Source organism: Labrus mixtus, chromosome 16 (genome assembly GCF_963584025.1).
Source record: "Labrus mixtus chromosome 16, fLabMix1.1, whole genome shotgun sequence".
Taxonomy (NCBI): Eukaryota; Metazoa; Chordata; class Actinopteri; order Labriformes; family Labridae; genus Labrus; species Labrus mixtus.
In genome coordinates, this window is record NC_083627.1 from 13,966,478 (window position 1) to 13,992,087 (window position 25,610).

General features: G+C 42.3%; 2 protein-coding genes across 4 annotated transcripts; both read right to left on the minus strand.

The window, feature by feature from the left end:
- Positions 1 to 728: 728 nt before the first annotated feature.
- lrp12 (low density lipoprotein receptor-related protein 12) lies at positions 729 to 11,520 on the minus strand. Of its 3 annotated transcripts, none has more exons than XR_009676090.1 (12): positions 10,794 to 11,520; positions 10,385 to 10,441; positions 10,173 to 10,308; positions 9,376 to 9,578; positions 8,406 to 8,653; positions 6,719 to 6,868; positions 6,414 to 6,635; positions 5,953 to 6,219; positions 3,920 to 4,122; positions 3,588 to 3,720; positions 1,506 to 3,367; positions 729 to 1,407 (listed from the first exon to the last, which is right to left on the minus strand). XR_009676090.1 is itself a non-coding variant. In XM_061059041.1 (11 exons), exons 1-11 carry the CDS (start codon positions 10,858 to 10,860, stop codon positions 2,435 to 2,437), a joined length of 2,619 nt encoding a protein of 872 aa, XP_060915024.1. In that variant the 5' UTR covers positions 10,861 to 11,520; the 3' UTR covers positions 729 to 2,434. The 3 variants fall into 3 exon arrangements, 1 of the variants encoding a protein (XP_060915024.1); XR_009676089.1 differs by having other exon boundaries at positions 1,486 to 3,367; XM_061059041.1 differs by having other exon boundaries at positions 729 to 3,367.
- A 441-nt stretch (positions 11,521 to 11,961) lies between these two features.
- Positions 11,962 to 19,959, minus strand: ntaq1 (N-terminal glutamine amidase 1). The gene is made up of 6 exons (XM_061060019.1): positions 19,842 to 19,959; positions 14,871 to 14,970; positions 13,945 to 13,995; positions 13,679 to 13,827; positions 13,047 to 13,171; positions 11,962 to 12,952 (listed from the first exon to the last, which is right to left on the minus strand). The coding sequence occupies exons 1-6, from the start codon at positions 19,946 to 19,948 to the stop codon at positions 12,801 to 12,803; spliced, it is 684 nt and encodes a 227-aa protein (XP_060916002.1). The 5' UTR covers positions 19,949 to 19,959; the 3' UTR covers positions 11,962 to 12,800.
- Positions 19,960 to 25,610: the final 5,651 nt, after the last annotated feature.

Sequence of the window (25,610 nt, forward strand, 5' to 3'; positions counted from 1 at the left end):
CATGCTTTTGAACAGAAAGAACAGGATTACTTATCTTCTAAAAAATGTCAGATGTTGATTTTAAAGGTTCTTTATTTGAATATTTTGGAACTCTTATGATTATGATATTTTATGTTTTATACCAAAAATATCCTCCTGTGCCTCAGGTTAAGAAAGACGGCAGTACTGAATGTGACCAGCAGAGTGTGGAGCTCTTAGTGTGTTTTAGTGTGTGTGTTAAGGCCCTGACACACCAAGCAGACGGCAAAGAACTAGTGGCAAAAAAAAGGCAGACTGTGGCGTCGCCTCCCTCGCCTCACGTCGCCTTTTGTTTTGGTGAAAAAGTTTCACTTCAACACACCGCAAAGACTACAGCCGACGGCCAGCCACCACGTACGTGCTGCAGGTCCAACTAGGGCCGATGGCGAGCGATCTCCTTGGTGTGTCAGGGCTTTAAGTGTGTGTGTTAATGACTGAGTGAGTGTGTTAGTGTGTGTGTGTGTGTGTGTGTGTGTGTGTGTTAGTGACTGAGTGTGTTTGTGTGTGTGTGTGTTAGTGACTGAGCGTGTGTTAGTGTTGTCTGTAAGTGTGTGTGTGTTTTAGTGACTGAGCATGTATGTGTGTGTTTGTGTTAGTGACTGAGCGTGTGTGTGTTTGTGTTAGTGACTGAGCGTGTGTGTGTTAGTGTGTGTGTGTGTGTGTTCATGATTAAACACCTGGATGATGAAAATAAAGAGAAGAATCGTGAATCTTTTTCTTGAAACAGTTTAACTACAGACTCAAAAGAAAACAGCAAACCACTGGAATCATGCAGGTTAGAAAACAAAACAACAACAACAACAAGAATAACCATCATATTAATAATAATAATAATAATAATAACAACAATAATAATAATAAATATACACAGTCACACTCACAATAGGTCAGCTGAGATCTGAGTACCAAAAAACATAAATACAGACAGGATCTGTGGATGGCTTCAGTTTGAGGAGGAGTCAATAAAGAGGGGGAGGGGCAAATTATAAGGAGGAAGGGTGAATGAAGAGGAGGAGTCACTAAAGAGGAGAAGGGGTCAATACAGAGGGGGAGGGGGCAATGATGAGGAGGAGTCACTAAAGATGAGTCAATAAAGAGAAGGTCTACGTTTGCTCAAAAGTTGAACCTCAGTTTGTGAACAGGTAAACCTCAGACCACCTCCTTCTGTCAGAACGTCATCTTTTAGAGCCGCACAGAGAGCTTGGAGCATGCTCAGTATGATGAGGGTCACATGACACAGACATGTCAGTCTGGCTGGTGTTACCTTTCAGTCTGAGTGATGACCTCATTGATTAAACTTTTTACAAAAACGTTTGTGTTGTTGTTTATCCACCAACAGTCAGGAGAGAAGAGGAACGATGCAGCAGAGGGCTGGAGACACTGAGACACCTCCAGCCTGAGACTCAGAATGACTCACTGAGACTCAGACTGACTCACTGAGACTCAGACTGACTCTGAGACTCAGACTGACTCTCTGAGACTCAGACTGACTCACTGAGACTCAGACTGACTCTGAGACTCAGACTGACTCACTGAGACTCAGACTGACTCTGAGACTCAGACTGACTCAGACTGACTCACCTTGACTGGAACTGAGTCACTGAGACTCAGGCTGACTGTGTGACTCTGATTACAGTCGATGATATTGATACATTTGCCTGCTAGCGGAGGTCTCTGGTTACCCTCCACTGTTCACATGGCCTTCATCATCTTCATAAATAGATCAAACAGCACTGAGGAGATGGGGGGACATTTTAACAGAAGCACCAGTCCAACAGGTATGTGTCGTCTATGATGCGACTTTAACGTTCTCAGTAACAGAGATCGCCCACTGTTCTGTGAGGACACAGTTTACCCTCGTACCAACAAGAAGGAGGTCAGAGTTGACAAAGTCGTACCAAGCAGTAAGTACACCTGGGTAATGGTTTTTACGGACGGACCAGGGAAACAACAGGAGGCAGTTTTTACAGTCATACCAACATTAGGACCCAACCAGTGACATCATTCATTTGGTTTCTGATTGGTCCGTTATCTCAAACATTATTGAGGGCTAACATTTGATTCAGCTAACATGCTAACGTGTCTAACAAATGTTAGCTTATCTGAGTCACAGTCCAGAGAACAAGTTAGCTTTATGGATAGCTGTAGTCCAGTGTGATACATTAGCATGTTGTCTAGCTGACTAATGTATGAGATGTGTGTTAAGGTTACATTTAGCAGTGGTAGCCTGTTGGGTCAGAGTAGTAAGTGCTAGTCTGTCAGTTAGCATGTTAACTTGCTGAACATTTTGAGTCAGAGTAGTGGGTCATTTAGCATGTAAGCCTGCTGTAGGTGTAGGGTCAGAGTAGACAGCATGTTGTAAGTTGCTGTAAGTGTAAGACTATCAGTTAGAATGTTAGCTGAGCATGTTAGCCCTCTAGCAGAGTAGCAGCAACTCGTCGTCGCTGCTCTCTGTCTTGCCAGTTGCCTCAAGACAGGCGTCAGGGATCTGAGCCGTGTGGACCATCCTGCAGTGTTCACAGGGGCCGTCACGCCCTCCCCGACCAGCATTTCCATGGTGTTGGCGGTGTGGGTGGTGCTCCAGGAGCGGCTGTCTGATGTCACTCACCAATGAGGAGGAAGAGGAGGAGGAGGAGGAGGAGTCAGAGACAGGTATCAGGAGCTCAACATCCTCTTCTTCTTCTCTGCTTCCTCTTCGCTCAGCAGCATCGACCCCACCTCTTCCTGTCTCCAGCTGGTGAAGTGGACTGTGATTGGTCCATGTCTGGTCCTGCTGGGAGGGGCTTGTTCTGGTCAGGTTTCTGGCAAGTCTGTGCAGGTTCTGGGCTAGTCGCTGTAGGGCTGATGTGGGAGGAGCCTGGAGCTGTGAGACCTCACTCTGGCATTCAGGATCTGGTCTGGATGTTACCATATGGACTGGGCTGGAGGGGGGGGGGCCCTCTCTGGGTCTCTCGCGAGCTCTGTCGCGGGCCAGCGTCGGCATCACAGGGGCGGCTGATGTGACAGACAGCACAGCCTCTACAGCAGAGGAGGGCTGAGTTTTGTTGGGTAGAGGGGCAACAGGCCCGCCAACTGCACCCACACCTCGCTCTCTTCCTCGCTCGCCCTCCGTATCCGTGTCATCTGAGTCCGGAGACAGCAGGTCTGAACCAGAACTCCCAGTGCTCCCAGTGCCAGCGCTGTCCTCCAGGTCAGCAGAGACCAGAGCCAGAGAGCCAGACCGCCGGGACCGCGAGAATGTGAAGAGACGCCGCCAGAGGTTGCCATGTCGACCGGAGGAGGGAAGTCTGAGGGAGGTAAAGCCGAGCTGAGAGCGAACAGCCAGACGGAGGTTTTCCAGGACAGAGGCCTGAGGGACAAAATTTTAAAAAGATAAGAGAGACGAACAGGAAACAGCAGGTTCTAAAGGTCACACTCAGGTGTAAAGGTAAGTCTTCAGGAACATTTTGTGTGTGTGTGTGTGAATTTTTTAACTATCTTTAATGAGGTCATTTTAAAGATGGGGCATGCAGCTGACATTCAGGTAAACACTGTTGATAAAAGAGGCCTCAGGTGAGCAAGGACTGTACCTGACTCCCAGAGCACACTGGGAAATCCTCCACAGGTGGGATCAGTCCCTGGGCGATCAGCTGACCATAAGAGGGCGGGGCTTCCCTCCTCAGTAGCTCCGCCTCTACACGAGACAGCTGGGTCTCAAATGATCTGCAACGACCAATTAAAAGGCTCTCAGATCAGATCGACCCAATGAATAAGGTATTTTACCTGCTGAATTGACGCTATACAAATAAAGATCGACTGATTAACCAAACACCTGACTGGGTTTTGCTGAGAAGCAGTAACCAATTATCAGTGTAATTAATCAATTGAATTAAAGTGTGTTTGGGGGCACGGGTGAGCTCACCTGCGTTCAAACATGCGCAGTGAATAGAGTTTGCAGGTGCAGCCGAGGGCGATGACCAATAGGAGGCCACAGATGAGGCTGCCGATGACGGCGGCGGTGATGACTCTGGTGGGAACGATGACTGGACAGCTCTCCTCATCGCTGCCATCCCCACAGTCGTCCTGAGCGTCGCACACCCACGACTCAAACACACAGCGGTTATTCTGCAGTAGGTCAAAGGTCAGAGCAGGCTAACTGTAAAATATGTTCCTGTAAATAAGTATTTAATTCAAACCTTCTTTTCTGGTGCAGAATATGTGCAACATGATTTATGATGTGATTACATTTATAGAACATTACAAACAACATTTTTAGCATTTACTGTGTAATTTATAAATACATATTTTAGACTGCAATAACATGTAATTTACCAAATATTTAAGGTGCAGTGATATTATCTCTGACAAGTAGCTCGTGCAACATTTCATGTACAATTTTACATACGTTAAAATGTGCTCAGTACTTTACTACCCAAAGGTCCTACCTGCAGACTGCACTGTACTTAACCATCCAAAGGTCCTACCTGCAGACTGCACTGTACTTAACCATCCAAACGCTCTACCTGCAGACTGTACTGTACCATCAAAAGGTCCTACCTGCAGACTGCACTGTACTTAACTATCCAAAGGTCCTACCTGCAGACTGCACTGTACTTAACTATCCAAAGGTCCTACCTGCAGACTACACTGTACTTAACCATCCAAAGGTCCTACCTGCAAACTGCACTGTACTTAACTATCCAAAGGTCCTACCTGCAGACTGCACTGTACTTAACCATCCAAAGGTCCTACCTGCAGACTGCACTGTACTTAACCATCCAAACGCTCTACTTGCAGACTGTACTGTACCATCAAAAGGTCCTACCTGCAGACTGCTCTGTACTTAACCATCCAAACGCTCTACCTGCAGACTGTACTGTACCATCAAAAGGTCCTACCTGCAGACTGCACTGTACTTAACCATCCAAACGCTCTACCTGCAGACTGTACTGTACCATCAAAAGGTCCTACCTGCAGACTGCACTGTACTTAACTATCCAAAGGTCCTACCTGCAGACTGCACTGTACTTAACCATCCAAAGGTCCTACCTGCAGACTGCACTGTACTTAACCATCCAAAGGTCCCACCTGCAGACTGTACTGTACTTTACCATCCAAAGGTCCTACCTGCAGACTGCACTGTACTTTACCATCCAAAGGTCCTACTTGCAGACTGCACTGTACTTAACTATCCAAAGATCCCACCTGCAGACTGCTCTGTACTTAACCATCCAAAGGCCCTACCTGCAGACTGCACTGTACTTAACTATCCAAACGTTCTACCTGCAGACTGCACAGTACTTAACCATCCAAAGGTTCTACCTGCAGACTGCACTGTACTTAACTATCCAAACGTGCTACCTGCAGACTGCACAGTACTTAACCATCCAAAGGTCCTACCTGCAGACTGTACTTTACCATCCAAAGGTTCTACCTGCAGACTGCACTTTACCATCAAAAGGTCCTACCTGCTGACTGCACTGTACTTAACCATCCACTACACACCATTGTCCTTAACACTTTATTTGAAGCCTCTTTTCATATCTTTTAAAAAAAACTATTATGGATGAAAGTGTGAGGCTGATTGTGATGAATGTTTCTCTTGTTGTTCCAAGGAAGAAACGCATATTTGGTACAAAGCTTATTGACAATAAAGGAAAACTCTCTCTCTATCGTCTGTTGTGGAGGGCAGCCCTCTAAATGCAGCACGTTTGACTATGAGACGAAAACAAGAACTGTGTGTAGTAAGGAAACCTATGGTCAGTCTGCAGGAACAAACTATTCTAAAAGTTTCTGAACTTTTCTGAATGTTCCAAAATGTTTCTGAATGTTTCTGAATGTTCCTGAACATTCTCAGACAATCTGGTGATGCGACTCCTTGAGTGACTCTGAACTGAACACAAGTTTGTGTTTGTTAAAATAACATCTATCAAGTTCTACAAATCCTTTTGGTACCTTGCAGTGAAAGTTTCCGGGCTGGCAGAAGAAGCAGTTCTTCTCGTCAGAACCATTGGGGCAGCGGTTCTGGTAGTTGCAGCGGTCTGATCGAGGGTAACAGGCCCCGTTTCTGGAACAGGGGAACTCATCCTCCTGACATGAAGAACAGTTCAGCTCATCCCGTCCGTTTGGACAGTGCCAGTACCCGTCACAGCGCTGCTGCTCCGTGTAACAGCCCCAGTTAGCCCCACAGGGTACCTCCCAGGGCAGGCAGAACCCGTCAACCTAAAGAACAGAAGCACAGACAAAACCCCTCAACCTAAAGAACAGAAGCGCAGACACAGACAGAACCTGTGAAAATAAAGAACAGAAGCGCGGACACAGACAGAACCTGTGAACCTAAAGAACAGAAGCACAGTCATAAACACACACAGAATAACACACAAATAGAACCACACACACTGGTTTAAAAATCACACCTGGTAGGTGACGTTGAAGCCTCTGGCAGCGTTGATCTTGTCTGCATAGAAATGAACTCGGAGCTGACCAGACGATGAAACCACAGCGACCGGTGCCCTGGAGTCGAAGGCTGTCAGCACCCTGAGGAGACGGCGAGGGTTCTCCTCAAGGCCGTCGTACACCTTTACGTAATCTCCGTAACCTGTCCCATCAAGTTTAAAGTCAGTAAACCTCAGGATGACCTGCAAGGGGCACAGAGGAAGGGGGTTATCACAGTGGAAGTTACACTCCCTTCTTTAACCTTTGCTGGGTGAACTTGCCGTACCTTCCTGTGGTCTCCGGTGTCGATCAGCCAGGTGCAGTTGCTCCCCGGAGGGTAAAAATCTGGGTAGTTTGGAGAGCTGAAGGACCCATAGAAGTTCCTCAACAATTCTCCACAAGTGGGAACGTCACAGTCAATCTCATCCCCGAGGTCCTAAACAGAACAGGATGACAGGTGTCAACGGCTCAGCAGAGATTTGCCCAGAACACAGAGAGAAACGGGGAAGAGCTCCATACACTGAAGAAACCCCGTGTGAGCTTCTACCAACAACATCATCATAGGTGTCCTAATATGATCCCACCTAAGAGGAGGTCCCACCTGTGAGCAGGGACAGAACAGAGGGTTCTGTTGATGGGATACATGGTTCTGTTGACAGACAGAGGGTTCTGTTGATGATGGATAGAGGGTTCTGTTGATGATGGATAGAGGGTTCTGTTGATGGATAGAGGGTTCTTTTGATGGATAGAGGGCTCTGTTGATGGAAAGAGGGTTCTGTTTATGATGGAGAGAGGGTTCTGTTGATGATGGATAGAGGGTTCTGTTGATGGATAGAGGATTCTGTTGACGATGGACAGAGGATTCTGTTGATGATGGACAGAGGGTTCTGTTGATGGATAGTGTTCTATTGATAATGGACAGAGGGTTCTGTTGATGATGGATAGAGGGTTCTGTTGATGGATAGAGGGTTCTGTTGATGATGGATAGAGGGTTCTGTTGATGATGGATAGAGGGTTCTGTTGATGATGGATAGAGGGTTCTGTTGATGATGGATAGAGGGTTCTGTTGATGATGGACAGAGGGTTCTGTTGATGATGGACAGAGGGTTCTATTGATGATGGACAGAGGGTTCTATTGATGATGTATAGAGGGTTCTGTTGGTGGATAGAGTGTTCTATTGATGATGGACAGAGGGTTCTATTATTGATAGATAGAGGGTTCTGTTGATGGATAGAGGGTTCTGTTTACAGACAGAGGGTTCTGTTGATGATGGAGAGGGTTCTGCTGATGGATAGAGGGTTCTGCTGATGATGGAAAGAGGGTTCTGTTGATGGATAGAGGGTTCTGTTGATGATGGATAGAGAGTTATGTTGATGATGGATAGAGGGTTCTGTTGATGATGGAAAGAGGGTTCTGTTGATGGATAGAGGGTTCTGTTGATGATGGATAGAGGGTTATGTTGATGATGGATAGAGGGTTCTGTTGATGGATAGAGAGTTCTGTTTACAGACAGAGAGTTCTGTTGATGATGGATAGAGGGTTCTGTTGATGATGGAAAGAGGGTTCTGTTGATGATGGATAGAAGGTTCTGTTGTTGATGGATAGAGGGTTCTGTTGATGATGGATAGAGGGTTCTGTTGATGATGGGCGGGTCAGGGACTGAACTTTCTGCCGTTGTTAAAAGTCAAACAACTTCTCCCGGATTTTTATCTTTCCTTCATCAATCTAATTTACGGTGACACACGCTGCTTCTGCTGAGAGAGTCACGTTTGATTTCACAGATGTAAAAACATTTCCTATAGAGACTGATTAATAGAAACGGGTAGAACGGGTCTCAGGTCTGAGTGTCAAGATGATGGTCTGTCAACTCAGTTTAATTATCATTGTCAGGTGTTATGACCACAACAACTCAAGAGTGTAGATACTAGTAGCTGGAACCAGGATACAGGAAGTGACTGAAGGTGAGCGTTACCTGACAGTCGATGCTGCCATCACAGCGCAGGCTGTGCGGTAGGCAGGTGTAGATTCGGGTGTAGCGTGACAGGCATGGGAACTGGTTGAGGCTGCAAGGCTGGAAGGAGAAAGGGGAGTCGACACACAGCTCCTCGTCTGAGTTATCTCCACATTCATCCATAGCATTACAGCGCCACCAGTCAGGAACACACTTCCCATTAGAGCAGTGGAACTGATCCACCTCACAGCCTGACGCCTCTGGTTTACCTACAATAATACAGAATCATCAGTTAATAATCACACTGCTGGATCCTCCATCACACACTGAAACAATGCTCCATCAGACACTGAGACACTGTTCCATCACACGCTGAAACACTGTTCCATCACACGCTCAAACACTGCTCCATCACACGCTGAAACACTGCTCCATCACACACTGAAACACTGCTCCATCACACGCTGAAACACTGTTCCATCAAACACTCAAACACTGTTCCATCACACACTCAAACACTGTTCCATCACACACTGAAACACTGCTCCATCAGACACTGAGACACTGCTCCATCAGACACTGAGACACTGCTCCATCACACACTGAGACACTGCTCCATCACACACTGAGACACTGCTCCATCACACACTGAAACAATGCTCCATCACACGCTGAAACACTGCTCCATCACACGCTGAGACACTGCTCCATCACACACTGAAACAATGCTCCATCACACGCTGAAACACTGCTCCATCACACGCTGAGACACTGCTCCATCAGACACTGAAACAATGCTCCATCACACACTGAAACACTGCTCCATCACACACTGAAACACTGCTCCATCACACACTGAAACACTGCTCCATCAACCACTGAAACATTGTTATGATCAGCTGATGTTCAGGTGTGTGAGTCTGCAGCACAGAGAAACAGATCAGCTGATGTTCAGGTGTGTGAGTCTGCAGCACAGAGAAACAGTCCTCACCGCTGACATAGGACAGCCTGAAGCCTTTCCCCGTCACGCTGTCGTCAGAGTGGAAGTGGATCCACACGTGGTCCTGGGTGGAGATGTATGGTGGAGGCAGGGAGGAGCCACAGACCCTGAGCCCATCCAGACTCCTGTAGCTGCTGATGGACATCCAGTCTGATGAGCATCGATGGGAACCCTGCAGGTCAAAGTCCTGGAAGCTGCAGAGCCAGAGAAAAGGTACCTTTTAGAACCTGTTAGAACCTGATAGAACATGTTAGAACCTGTTAGAACCTGATAGGAACATGTCAACAACGAGGCGATTAAAAGAGCTTGACACATCCAAAGCATCATGACAGAGGAAACAAGAAACATTAAAAACATATAAATGTATTTACATTGTTAAAAGGTTAACAGATGAGTCTCAGTTGACCTGCAGTTTGTTCCAGATACACGGATTATAGAAACTGAATGCTGCGTCTCCGTGTTTGGTTCTGATTCTGTTCCAGATATACGGAGCATAGAAACTGAATGTTTCATCTCCTTGTTTGGTTCTGATTATGTTCCAGATATACGGAGCATAGAAACTGAACGCTGCTTCTTTGTGTTTGGTTCTGACTCTGGGGAGAGAGAGCAGACCGGTCCCAGACGATGGTTGGTTCATAGATAATCAGAAGGTCGCTAATTTACTTTGGCCCTTAACCATTCAGCTAGGGTTAATGTTTGTGGGGTTCTGAAAGAGTTTTATTCATTATATCGACTTTGATGCATGACCCATCCCTATGCTGTAACTATGGAAACAGCCTGGTTGTTACCTGATGGTGATGGTGTCTCCAGGTCGGGCTCTGATGTTCCAGCTGCAGTTCAGTCTGGACGGGTACTGAAAGGGCCAGCCAGGACTGGTGATGACGCCGCTGGATGCTCGCAGAAGCTCCGCCCCCTCACCGCAGGCTGGAAAGAGAGAGGGGTTAGCCCGTCACTAATTGTTTTCAGAATGGTTGTGATATAATAGATGCTGTGACCTCACCATTAGAAATCCCTGACACGTAGACGTTGTCATTCCTCTGAGACGCAGCAATGCATCCTGGGAAAAGGCAGACAGTGTTAACAGGAAGCTGCTCACATGGTCGCAGAATGACCAGACGTGTTGGCGTCTTCTGATGCCCAACCGAGTCATCAGGAAACTGCCCTTCTGAGCGAGTTTTAAAACCAAAACATTGACCATATATGGAAAGTGGAAGGAGCTGGAGAGGAATGTGCCCCTCCCACTTTTCCATATATGGTCAATGTTTGTTTATTTGTAATTTAGACAGCGAACAGGAGTTTGTTTGTTTTATTAATTATTCAATGCTGGGTGTCAGTATTGTATCGTTGATGCCATGGTAACAGACAACTTAGTTAAAATAGAGTTGGAGACACACAACAGGGGACCTCACCTGACAGGACGAGCAGGTAAACAACACGTGCAGAGCAGCTGTGCCTGCAGCCTGATTTGAGGGCCATAATGACCCACACGTTGATGATGATGATGATGATGAAGGTCACTGCACAGCTGGATCAGCTAACAGCTGCATATCAGCCACCAACCAGAGAAACCCGTGAAATCTGCCTAATAACACTGACAGGTCACAGATCTGTTAGCTTAGCATCAGCTACACCGACAATAAACGGTCTGTTTGATCATCGTCCACCCTGCTACCGATGCTAAGCTAAACTGTAAGCTAACAAAGACCGAAGGAAGATAGCAGCTAATGTTTGCGAGCTAGCTGTTAGCCCCGAGAAGTGGACCAGCTGGACCGTTAAACAGACAAGTATCCATGATAACAGTGAGAAAACAACAAAACAAACCAATATTTATGTTAAATACAGAACACAATAAGCTAAAGGACGCTAATGTCTAACGAGCAGCTAATATTTACAGCACAGGCTAACTAGCTTCAACATGCTAATGATGCAAGCGGCTAGCTATGACTTGCTGCTACTTCTGACAGGTAACCCGGGTTAAACAGAGCTAACCCGGGTTAAACAGAGCTAACCCGAGATAACTAACATAATCGCGTAAAAAGGGAGCAGCGCTTCATTCTCTCTAGCGTAAGCTGTTAGCAGCTAATGTCGAGCTGAACAACAACAGTCCGCAGGCAGAGTTGTGTGTAAGCTCCGCCCCCTCCGTGTGACGCTGTAGTTCTTCTGACGTCATATGAGAACAAAACGTCCAGATGTAAGAAAGAAAGCATCCGTAGGCATGAGTGACAGTTCATCTTGAAGGTGGGGTCCTGTTTGCTTGGGTTCATTTAAAGATCTAAACTCTTCTGTGGTGTTTTAAAACCTCCTATTAACAACAAACCTCATTTTATTATTAGTTATTATTAGTGATATATATATATATATATATATATATAGAGAGAGAGAGAGAGAGAGATAAATAGAATATGTATCAATAAAAGGTGGTAACTACCTTCACTGTGACATCAGAGATGACATCATTACAAGACAGATGATAACAATTCAAAGTGTAAACAAACAAACTTTTTTTTTTTAAACTCAGTTTTTATTGAATTTTTACGTGTTATACAGCACAAAAAAAGACTTACACATGAGAAACAAAAACAAAACAGGCAAGGTCAAAGAGTCACATTTTTGCATTATTACATCAAAACAGAAGGAGTCAGGTTTAGGAATTAGTTCATTCCAGTCTGTACCCGTTTCTCTAGTGCATTCTTTCGTAAGGTCAATCTGCGTCTTCATATATCCAAGGATATTTCCTCTTGTATATCCATACAGTTCCTTTATCAGTGTTTAGGCAGTATCGTACATCTAAGTGCGAAGAGTGCACATCAAACCAGAACAGAACCCAAATCCATCCGCCGGGACCTCAGATGCACACTAGAGGGGGCTGTTGTACTCCAACATACATATGCATTTGTATAAATCAAACATTGTGATGAGGGTTCATCATATTGAAATGAGTTGTCCATTTCCTCCAGTAGTTATTCAATTTGTCCATACAAAGATTAAGGGAGAAAGTCAGCTTTTCCATGTTATATATTTCTGTCACAATTCCAATCCAATCGCCTTTTGTTGGAGCCTCTGTCGTTAACCACCTTCTTGTTATTGCTTTTTCACTGGCTGCCAACATTATTTTAACCAAATACATATCCCTGACAAACAAACGTTTTTAAGTGAGGGAACCTCTGATGAACTCATCACGTTTATAGCATACACACTACAGGAGAACAGGAAGTCATTAAAGCCCTATAGTGAAGTGAACACACAGACAGTATCAGTGAGCTCAGAGAGGCAGTGAATTTCCTGCAGTGCCCCCCTGTGGTGACCAGAGCTACAACAGGAACACACAGTGTGTAACGCTTTTATTTTCTACAAACAGGACAAACAAAAGTTCAGTTCCCTTAGTGGTGTAAGGGACAGGGACTGACACAGAAACATTACGACCAGCCTGTTGCAGACGATGACGAGGAAGACGATGACCACAAAAAGTCTGATGTGTATCTCTGCAGGAAGTCATCCAGACTCAAGACCGCCCCCCAGCCCACCGCCGGGTTCATACTGATGAAGTCATCCAGGTTCATCTGAGTCTCTGAGGAGGAGACACAGCACAGTGATGTCATCATGAGGTCAAAGACATGCTCACATCACGTCACTGATGACAAGTTACAGGTGGATCATGTTACCTGCTGTATGTATGGGGGGGTATGGTGGGGGGGGCATCTTCCAAGACCCATCAGAGTTCTTCATGTGAGACCGATCAGAAGCAAAGTTACACAGGAAGCTGTCAGCAGGGACCACACGGAAATTCCTGTAAGACAAGCACAGACAGGAAAGCAACACTGTGATATCATCATTCCGTCACAGTGATAAGGTTTACTTTAGGTGTTCAGGTGTGTGTTACCTGTGGTGTTCAGGTGTGTGCTACCTGTTGTGTTTAGGTGTTTGTTACCATGGGTGTTCATGTGTTTGATACCATTGGTGTTCAGATATGTGTTACCTGTGGTGTTCAGATATGTGTTACCTGCGGTGTTCAGGTGTGTGTTACCTGCGGTGTTCAGGTGTGTGTTACCTGCGGTGTTCAGGTGTGTGTTACCTGCGGTGTTCAGGTGTGTGTTACCTGCGGTGTTCAGGTGTATGTTACCTGCGGTGTTCAGGTGTGTGTTACCTGCGGTGTTCAGGTGTGTGTTACCTGTGGTGTTCAGTGTATGATATCTGTGGTGTTCAGGTGTTTAGTGTGTGTTACCTGTGGTGTTCAGGTGTGTGTTATCATTGGTGTTCCGATATGTGTTACCTGTGATGTTCAGGTGTGTGTTACCTGTGGTAGGTGGGTTTAATGTTACAATCTGAGCGGAGGGCGTGGCTCGCGTACAGATTCAGGCTGCATGGAAACGACAGCTGAGAGTCCAGATCATAAATCAGAGAGTTGAACTGAGGACAGACCTGGAGCAGGATGACGTGGTAATCCTGGAACACAAGAAACACAAGATAACATCATTAACGACCTCATCATGACATCATCATGATCATAAAGAAGGGTCTGTGACATCAGAGTGATGGTTAAATAGAAGGAACATCACAGACCCAGATCACTGGTTGATCTCCATGTCCCGACTTCTGCTTCCACAGAGGAACCTGAGGGAGAACAGACAGAGAACACCTGAGATCATCAGCTCAGAAACAGGACAGATGATGTTAAGGAACACAGAACAGAATGTTCTGTACACTCCTTAAGGTGTTCTATAGGAACACCGAATATGTGCTGTAGAACCTTAAAGGTGTTCTATAGGAACACAAAACATGTTCTGTAGAATCTTAAAGGTGTTCTTTAAGAACACAGAACATTTTCTGTAGAACCCTAAAATGTGTTATTTAGGAACAAAGAACATGTTCTGTAGAACCTTAAATGTGTTCTTTAGGAACCTTAAAGGTGTTCTTTAGGAACACAGAACATGTGCTGTAGAACCTTAAAGGTGTTCTTTAAGAACACAGAACATTTTCTGTAGAACCCTAAAAGGTGTTATTTAGGAACAAAGAACATGTTCTGTAGAACCTTAAATGTGTTCTTTAGGAACCTTAAAGGTGTTCTTTAGGAACACAGAACATGTTCTGTATAACATGAAGGTTGTTCTTTAAGAACCCAGCAAATGTTCTGTACAACCCTCAAAGGTATTCTTTAAGAACACAGAACATGTTCTGCAGAACCTAAAAGGTGTTCTTTAAGAACAAAGAACATGTTCTGTAAAACCTTAAAGGTGTTCTATATGAACAAAGAACATGTTCTCTAGAACCTTAAAGGTGTTCTATAGGAATACAGAACATGTTCTGTAGAACATGATGGTTGTTTTCAAAGAACATGTTCTGTGTTCAATAGGAACACAGAACATATTCTGTGTTCCTATTGAACACCTTTAAGGTTTTACAGAACATGTTCTGTACAACCTTAAGATGGCTGCAGAATTTGTCTGCGCTGTGTTGTGTTCTTGTGCTGATGTTCTGAGTGTCCTCACCATTCGGTTCTCATTAGAAATGAAAACCACAAACAGTTCTTCCAGTGGCCCGGTTCTCTCCATCCTGACATACTCGCAGAGTTTCCAAACATTTTCTTCACTGCAGGACAAGAAGAACAGAACCACAGTCAGACTCCTCCAGAACCAGCTATTAGAACTTGTGTTGTTGGTCAGTTAGTTATTTTGTTAACAGGAAGTATACTTCACAGACACACACCCCTCCCCCTTCCCCTTCTTAACAGTCTGTGTGGAGAAGTTCACAGACTACAGCATGCTGTGAGATGACGTCACTATCGTTAAAGGGCATAGTGCAGGTTAATTTTTTTTTTAAATTAACACATAACATTATCTGATAATGGCCAATGAGTCCACTAAAGGCCGCTAAAACGTCCACGTTTCTAAAGGACAACAAGATGCCATTTGCAGAGGATCTCACCTTAGCAGACCGGGAGAGATGAAGTCTTCTCTGGCCTGCGGTGACGTGCTGCCGGTAAAACGGCCTACTTCGTTGAGGGGTGTGCCTTTGCAAATGGCACTGAAATCTCCCTTCCAACCACATCCTGATCATCCACAACGTGTAAAGTGTGGTAAACTACATAACATTGTTCCTAGTTCATTCATATGCTGAACAATTAAATACAATATATTCATTTCGTATCTGCTCATTTGCATAACCGGTTCTGGAGCAGTTTCAGATCTCCCAGGTTTAATTGAATTTCCTCTTGTAATTTGCTACTGTTAAGAACCTTGTGTACTGCGGTCATGGCTTTTATTAGTTACAAGACATTTATAGTTAGTGGAGCTTGAGTTCAAACTCTACATAAAAAAGACTACATTCTAAAGCTTGTTTTTTCACTGTGTTATTTTGAGGATTTGTTTGTATATCCTCTATGTCTTTATCTCTTCTTTCTTTCAATGCCAAGGGTTTAAGGAATAATCTGAAACGCAAAGCGTTTTTTATTTTTAAAAAACTTTAACAGTGATTTTTGTTTTATACAAGAGTCTCACAGTACTAAAGAGGATTTGCCTTTTTGGAAAGCTCAGTGGGGCAAAGAATTATAGGGGGCACATGGCTCTGAGAGATCAACTGGGGTCTCCATTCTGAAAAACAACTTTTCTGGTGAAATGACTGACCATTACAGTGATCCACATGGGCACTTTATCATTATGGTACTCTCTATTTCTCAAAAAATAATAATAATAGTTAACATTTATGGTTACATCTCTAGCTCTGAAAATACTTGTTTGCTGGATACTCTTGATGAGAAAACACAGTTCTGGTTCAATAAGTATCCTGAAGCTTTTCTGATTTTTGAGGGCGACTTTAATGTTGTTTTGGATAATAACTTAGATAGATTTCTGCCAAAAAACTCCAACCCACCTAACCACAATTTAAAAGACTTCATCCAAAAATGTAATGTTTTTGATGTATGGAGAGAAAAATTCCCCACTCTAAGATCATATACTTGGAACTCCAAAGACCTTTCCAAACAATCCCGACTTGATTACTGGCTTGTCTCACGAAAACTAGACCTAGACAATAATATTGTCTAGGTCTAGTTTTCGCATTGATATCCATGCGTATATTATACGCATGGATATCAATGCAGCTCCCTTTTCCGAACATAAGCTAATTACCTTAAACATTGTAGTTTCCTCTATATCAAACATTCCCAGAGCCTAATGTTGGAAACTTAATAATACTCTTCTCTCACATGACACTGTAATAAAAGATATTACCTATTTCATTAAGACTCATTGGGAGGAGGCTCTCAAACAAAAATCATTTTGTCAACATTGGGAGCTTCTAAAATTTGATATTGGAAAATATATACGAGATCCTATAGCAGCAACTTAGCAAAAACTCGAAGAATGGAAGAAGATAGACTCATGTCTGAAATTGCATTTTTATCTAACAAAACTAGTGATAATCTTACAGAGGAAGAAATACTCCAACTCAGTGAATGCCAGAACAAATTAGATGACATCTATAGAAGGAAAGCCCAGGGGGCTTTTGTGAGGTCAAGAATGAAGTAGATGGAAGAAAGCGAGCAAAGCTCTTCCTATTTCTTCTGTTTAGAAAAATCCAAACTTAAAAAGTCGTCAGTAGATGCATTAAAAATCAATGGTAAGCTTGTCACTGACAGCAAAATGATTGCCTCCTTTTGTTCAGACTTTTACAGCAAAGTCTATACTTCACATTTCTCAGAAGAAAAGACATCTGAACTCTTAGACTGTATATTCAAAATCTTCACAAAAAAAAGATAATTTCTGAAAATGAATCGAACACTCCGTGACAGCAATATAACTTCTGAGGAAGTGTTGAATGCCATTCTGAACCTTAAAAACAATAAATCTCAGAGCAATGACGGACTCAGCGCTGAATTTTATAAGAAATTCTCAAAAGAACTAGCACCACTTATCTTTAATGTCTTCTCAGAAAGTATCGAACAGAGAATATTACCACCTACACAAACACAAGGACTTATTACTCTTATTCCAAAGCCCAAAAAATATTTACTTTTGACCGATAACTGCCGCCCTGTCTGTTTACTAAACAACGATTACAAGATACTGGCTCTTATTCTTGCCAAAAGGATTAAGAAATCTTTATCCTCTATAATCGACGAATCTCAGTCTGGTTTTATGTCAAACAGACATATTGCTAATAATGTCAGATTAGTTCCGGATCTACTGGACTATTCTGAATTTATCAATCTTTTATAAAGCCTTCCACTCCCTCGAACACCAATTTATTTATCGTTCACTCCATAGATTTGGTTTTGGTAACTATTTCTGCAGAGCTATCCAAACGCTTTATATAAACGGTAGTTCTTCAATCAGTCTTAAATATGGTACCTCACCTCGCTTTAAGTTGTCTCGAGGAGTTTGTCAAGGTTGCCCTGTTTCTCCCTATTTATTTTTGCTTGCAGCCCAAATCCTTTCCACATTCATTCTTGAAAGTAACATCCAAGGCATTTCTCTTGCTGACAGACAAATTACCATAAGTCAGGTGGCTGATGATACTACACTGTTTTTAAAGAATTCAGACCAAATTCCAGTTGCCACTAAACTTCAAACTTCAAACATTTTCTGCAGCATCATAAATAAATGTGAACTACTACCCTTGTCTCAGTGTAAACATACAGTGCTATTTGACATTCCTGTAAAATCCCATGTAACATAGGTATTACAATAACTAAAAATGGAGATGATCGTTGCAGTTTGAACTTTAACCCCATCATCGATAAAGCTAAAAAAAGATTCAATATGTGGCTGCTGAGAGATCTGACTTTAAGAGGAAGAACTTTATTAACAAAAGCAGAAGGTATCTCCAGATTGACATATGCTGCTCTTGCCCTGAATGTTGATCCGTCTGTGTGTAAGTCTATTGATAGGATGCTTTTTAAATTTGTTTGGAAAAACAAAACTCACTATATCAGAAATTCTGTAATAATGAACAACATTAACTCTGGGGGTCTGGACCTTTTGGACTTTACAACTTTAAACTACACTTTTAAAATCAACTGGATCAGAAAATGTATATGCAACCCTGATTAAATCTGGAACTTTATCCCAAACTACATTTTTTCTAAACTTGGTGGTCTCTCTTTTGTGCTCAAATGTAACTATAATATTGAAAAAATAACAATTAAATTAGCCATGTTCCACAAACAAATGCTCTTAGCTTGGTTACTCACTTATAAACACGGTTTCTCTCCACACAAATACATCATTTGGATCAATTGTGATATCTTGTTCAAGAACAAAACTTTATTTTTTCAAAATTGGTTTGTTAATGATATTATTTTTGTAAAACAGTTATTTAATTCAGAAGGGCTTTTGATGAATTATTCTGAGTTCCTGTCTACCTATCATATCCCTGTCACCCTAAGAGAATTTTCTATTGTAATGGATGCGATTCCCAAAGGTGTAATAATGTTGTTTAAAAGTTACACTGATCTTTGTGTGTCCCCTTGCTCATTCTCATTGAATGAAACCATGGTAGGGAAAATATGTTTCTTATCTAGTCCTTCAACCAGGAACAAGAAGGTAAGATCACTGTTCAAGAAAGACATTGCCACTGTCCCATATGTGATCCACTACTGGAGAAGATTTGTCCCAAATATCCAGTGGGAAAAAGTTTGGACCTTATCCTCCAGATACTTGATCACAAACAAACCTTGTGATGTTTGTTTTAAATTGATTCATCGGTGCTATCCCACAAAACATGATTTACAAAGACTGAAAAAAGACATTGATGTTACCTGCTCTTTTTGTGGACTTGTTAGCGAAACACCATGACACCTGTTTTGGAGCTGTCCCTCGACTGTTGTTTTTTGGAAAAATTTGGTTGGATATATTCGAAGTACAATTCTTAAAAACTTTAATTTATTATACAAAGATGTGCTTTTTGGTTTTTTATGATTTCTGCAACTCGGAACTAAAACAGTACCATATTATTAATCTTTTTATCATTTTGGCTAAATTTCATATCCATAAAAGTAAATTTGCGAACAGAAAACCTATTTTCCAACATTATTGAGCTGCGGCAGTGTGTCATGCAGACAGCAGAGGAGCAGCATCGTGAAGCTGTAAGTTAACCAAACGCGCTTAAAACTCGTCATCATTTTATAAAACACTGAAAAAAGTAGATTTTATTTTATAACTCTGATGTTGAGACAAATCCCAAAAGATTCTGTTCAGTTTATTATATTTTCATTGACTCGGTGATTCTGTCAGTGTTTACCGCATGACGGGAATCATAGGGACCTAAAGAAAATAACACCTTAAAACCGGAAGTCACAGTGAAGTCCCGAGTTGTAAATCTTCCAAAGTTCTCAGACCTGTGATTCGGGTCTGACCCGGGTCCAAAGTCCTCAGACCTGTGACTCGGGTCTGACTCGTGTCCAAAATCCTCAGACCTGTGACTCGGGTCTGACCCGGGTCCCCCCCCTCTAATAGTCTCACCAGTAGCAGCTGGTATAAACGCAGTCCTCGCGGCTCGATATGATTGTTTCTGCTCTCCTCATGTCGGTGTCACAACAAAAACACTCCGCCGGAAATCCCGTGACCATATGCGCCGGCATTTCTTTCACAATAAAAGTCTCTTCCTCCAATTGTCTTGTAATTTTTCCGGCAGTTTGGACGCAGCTAGGCGTATCACTGTCCTCCACAGGCAGACAGGAACTACATCCTTCTACAAACAACTTACAATTCTTGAAAACAATTAGCACGTAGAAAATTAATCATTGCTTTTGCAATCAAGTATTGGTTCTCATATTGACCAAACAACGTTTTAACTGAAGATGAAGATATAATAAAACAATATATATAATACAAATATAATAAAGAAATATAATAAAATGTGTGTAACTGTTTCATTAACGCCAAACAAAGTAATTCAAATATAATTTATAATATCAGGTGGAAATGTCGACCTCGTTCCTCTGAAGGACATCAGATGAACAAATCACGACTTTCTCTGGTTTGACCTCCTCGATCCCACACAAAGCCCAAAGAAGAATAATACTGTTTTAAAAACAGAAGTAAAACATTTTTTTACTCAGCAATATTTTTATTAGTTTTTATACAGATTAAAACAGTACAGTGAGCTCTTAGAATGAGATACAAAAGCATCAGAAACCCCCTCCCTCACTCCCTCAAAGCCCCCCAAGAGAGTCTGGATGTTCACTGTGATTAAATATCACATTCTGGAGTTAAAGGACAAGTGCTGGAATTCAGGTTTTATATACCCTGAAATAAAAAGAATCACATGAGGAAAAAAGAAAAAGGAAATCAATTAAATAACAAAAGTAGACAAGTAGCAGAAAATTGCAAAACTACGGAAGAAAGACAATAAGGATTCAAATTGTATGATTACAATATATCACAGATGTTTATTCAAAAAGAAAGAGACCAGGAGAGGAGAGTGCTTCTTTAAATTGATGGGAGTTTCTGAATGTGGTACAGGAAAGGTCCCCACGCCTTTTTGAATTTTTTGTTACAGCCAGTAACCGAGTAGCGAGTCTTCTCAAGGTCTAAACAGGACATAAGGTCCATCAGCCACTGACTGTGTGTGGCGGGGCAGCATCCCTCCACCTCAGGGTTAGGTATGGATTAACCCTGACCCGTCTGGCCAGGAGAGAGGCAAAGGATAGAGTTTAATAGGAGTAAGGTGTGCATCCTCTCCAGCAGTACCAAAAATAGCCACCAAAGGGTTAGGTGCCAAGGTTATGTTCAGGATTTGTGATAAAGTTTTAAAGACCTCTCTCCAAAATGTTTCAAGGCTGGGACATGTCAAGAACATATGGAAAAGAGAGCCTTCACTTAATCTGCTTTTGTCACAGCGATCCACCACAGGATAGAAACGAGATAATTTGGATTTAGGTATGTGAGCGACTTTAAACTGCAGTAGGCAGGGGAGGGCACCGAAAGATGTTGATTTAATGAGCCTGAGGATAGTTTCCCACAGTGTGAAGTCCAGGTCCCGTTCCCAGGCTGCCTTTATTTAGTCTGGGGGGGCGTGTCTTATACCTGTCAGTTTATTGTATTCTATAGAAAGGAGCCCTTAGTGTGTTGGATGCAGAGAGACCACATCGTCAACAAAGCTCGTATCAGACGCTGCAGGAAGCTTTGCACCTGAGATGAAGTGTCTAGCTTCTAAATACCTGAAGAAGAGAGTTTTAGTGAGTTAAATCTTTTGGACATTTGTTTAAAAGATGAGAAATATTTCTCAAGAAATAAATCTGCAGAATGCCTGACCCACCGTCTGAACCTGAAAAGCAAAATCACGAGAAGGAGAGGAATGAGGTTAGGGAGGAACCCCCTAACCCTAGAGAAGAAGGAATAGCTGAGTTAGAGTGTTTCCTAAACTGAGCCCATAATCTCAAAGATCGACTGAAAACAGGATGAACAATTAAACATGTAGAGGGACAGGAAGTGATGAGTTCAGCTCCATACCCCCCCCCCCCCCCCCCCCCACACACACACACACACACGTTACCTAACCCCCACTCTGTTTATTATATGTTTATTATTCTACATGTTTATTAATGGATTTGTTGGATGTTTGGAGCCTTGTCAGGTTAAACCCTTAATATTGATAAAACACAAGCTTTGGTTTTCAATTTCACCCCATTGTTGGAACTTAAAAATAGATATACGTTTAATTGGGATTCTACATCAATAAAAAAATTAGGTGTGAAATTAACAAAGGACATATCTCAACTTTATTCTGAGAATTATATTAAAATATCTGCAAACATAATAGAGGGCTTTGACAGATGGATCCTTTTCTACTTATAATAATAATAATAATAATATCTTTATTTATATAGCACCTTTAAAAACAAATGTTTACAAAGTGCTGTGACAGACAGAGCAAATACAGCAAAACAACAACAGAACAGAAATCAACAGAGAGGGCAAAATTGTAAAAATGCAAAAAACAGGAATAAGACAGATTCAACAGCCAGGTATGGAGAGGCAGTTCAGTACAGTGAAGGAAAATTAGTTTAAAATCAATCAGGAGAGAACAAAATTAAAATTGATGGAGAGCGGGACGACATACTTGGTACCAAAAAATAGTAAATATAACTATGAAGAACACATAAATGTCTTGGTGTATACTTTATTATGTAGCAAGATAAAAGAGCAAAGGGGGCGCTTTCTTAAGCAGGTTGGCCTGTAATGACATGTCGTTTTTACAAATACAGCACATGACGATTCCCCGTCATTTGAAAATCTTTTTTTTATTTTTATTTTTAAAGATTTATTTTTGGGCTTTTTGTGCCTTTAATTGAGAGACAGGACAGTGGATAGAGTTGTAAATCAGGGAGAGAGAGAGAGTAGGGAATGACATGCGGGAAAGGAGCCACAGGTTAGATTTGAACCCGGGCTGCCCGCTTGGAGGATTATAGCCTCCATACATGGGGCGCGCGCACTAACCACTGCACCACTGCACCACTGCACCACCAGCGCCCCTGAAAATCTTAATTAGACCAGATCAAGCCGTTTCTGAAATCTGCTGTCGACCTATTATCGTCAATAATAGGTAATGATCACTATGGTAACTAAACAGAACCAGGGGTCTGTACTATGAAGCAGGATTTGGGGTTAGAGGTCACTTCAGGGTTAACTCTGGGTTTTCAGTCCTACAAAGGTGGTTCACTTGTTACCTGGGTATATCGCCATGGTAACCTCTGCTGCACACCTAACCTGCTCCAGGTTATTTTGGAGATAAGAGATCAACCTGTGGAAGTCTCCGCCCACTGACCAATCAGATCTCTTGATGGTGGAGGGAGCTGATGAAGAGGGGGGAGGAGGGAGAATGACCCTTCATGTGTTCTGTATAATAACATTATAGTCCGTAAAGTGATTATTTTGAATTGATATCATCCTTCAGCAGAGACTAAAAAAAGCAGCGGAAGCTTTGGGTTGTGTTTTTAAGATGTTAAATGATGAATATCTTCTTATGTCTTTGAATCATATTTTCATATGAATGTTTAGTGTCCCCATGCCGCTCTGTTTGTTATCATCAGAGCTGAACTATAACTTCTCAAACTGTTATACTCTCCACATGAAAGAGTCAGAGACACACATCCAGTTCAGAGAAAAAACAGGCGTTATTATCTTCAGTTCTAAGGTGAACTAACGATGGGACAGAAATATAATAATCTGTAGTTTGGACATTAATACTCTCTGATGTTTCTTTTTTCTGCCAGTTGTCCTTCCTGCATTTGTTCCTGCAGCTGTGTAACTTTAGTCTCTGGGTTTGTTTTAAACCTCTTTATATTATTAATATAGTTTGTTAGATATGACGATCTGCTGACGGGAGACGCAGTGATGATTGTGATAGTTATATGAAGCTAACTCCGCCCCTTTTCTGTGAACACGCTCTCTGAAACTCGAGGGTAACTTATGTTGATAAGTGGCTTCATTAGGGTTAGTGAAGCCAGATCACCCAAAGATACCCTGGGTCTCTTCGTAGTCCAGACCAGGTGTGTTCTGAGGGGAGAATAACAGGTATCCAGGGGTGTTCCACTACGGTAACTAAACAGAACCTGGTCTGACCCGGGTGGTTATGTAAGGTATCAATCAGCCTCAGTTCCTTTAATGTTAGCACGCTCACACATGAATCACCATGGTAACAAGAAAACAACGTGTGCACAAAGTTTCAGTTTAATTAAAAATCAACAACAATAACAAGGTCAAAATTCCAAAACTACGCAAGATTCAGCTGGGTGGTCTCCTAGAAACCACATCACCTAAAGGCAGGTTGCTAGGAGACCATGGGCACAATGCTAGAACCAGCTCCATGGTCAGGATGCCGGGTCGGGTCGGCTGCTAGGTGAACAGTCTGATGGTGGCGTCTGCTCCGGAGGAAAAGACCCAGGGCTGTGTGGGGTGAAAGGTCACGTCCAGAACACCGAGATCATGAGTAATCACATGACCTCTGAGAACCTTCACCGGGACGATCAACGGGTTCTGTAACAGGTCACTGAGGGAGAGAGAGAGCGAGAGAGAGACAGTGATATAGTGACACTATAGGATGGTTTTATGTCAAACAGACATATTGCTAATAATGTCAGATTAGTTCCGGATCTACTGGACTATTCTGAATTTATCAATCTTTTATAAAGCCTTCCACTCCCTCGAACACCAATTTATTTATCGTTCACTCCATAGATTTGGTTTTGGTAACTATTTCTGCAGAGCTATCCAAACGCTTTATATAAACGGTAGTTCTTCAATCAGTCTTAAATATGGTACCTCACCTCGCTTTAAGTTGTCTCGAGGAGTTTGTCAAGGTTGCCCTGTTTCTCCCTATTTATTTTTGCTTGCAGCCCAAATCCTTTCCACATTCATTCTTGAAAGTAACATCCAAGGCATTTCTCTTGCTGACAGACAAATTACCATAAGTCAGGTGGCTGATGATACTACACTGTTTTTAAAGAATTCAGACCAAATTCCAGTTGCCACTAAACTTCAAACTTCAAACATTTTCTGCAGCATCATAAATAAATGTGAACTACTACCCTTGTCTCAGTGTAAACATACAGTGCTATTTGACATTCCTGTAAAATCCCATGTAACATAGGTATTACAATAACTAAAAATGGAGATGATCGTTGCAGTTTGAACTTTAACCCCATCATCGATAAAGCTAAAAAAAGATTCAATATGTGGCTGCTGAGAGATCTGACTTTAAGAGGAAGAACTTTATTAACAAAAGCAGAAGGTATCTCCAGATTGACATATGCTGCTCTTGCCCTGAATGTTGATCCGTCTGTGTGTAAGTCTATTGATAGGATGCTTTTTAAATTTGTTTGGAAAAACAAAACTCACTATATCAGAAATTCTGTAATAATGAACAACATTAACTCTGGGGGTCTGGACCTTTTGGACTTTACAACTTTAAACTACACTTTTAAAATCAACTGGATCAGAAAATGTATATGCAACCCTGATTAAATCTGGAACTTTATCCCAAACTACATTTTTTCTAAACTTGGTGGTCTCTCTTTTGTGCTCAAATGTAACTATAATATTGAAAAAATAACAATTAAATTAGCCATGTTCCACAAACAAATGCTCTTAGCTTGGTTACTCACTTATAAACACGGTTTCTCTCCACACAAATACATCATTTGGATCAATTGTGATATCTTGTTCAAGAACAAAACTTTATTTTTTCAAAATTGGTTTGTTAATGATATTATTTTTGTAAAACAGTTA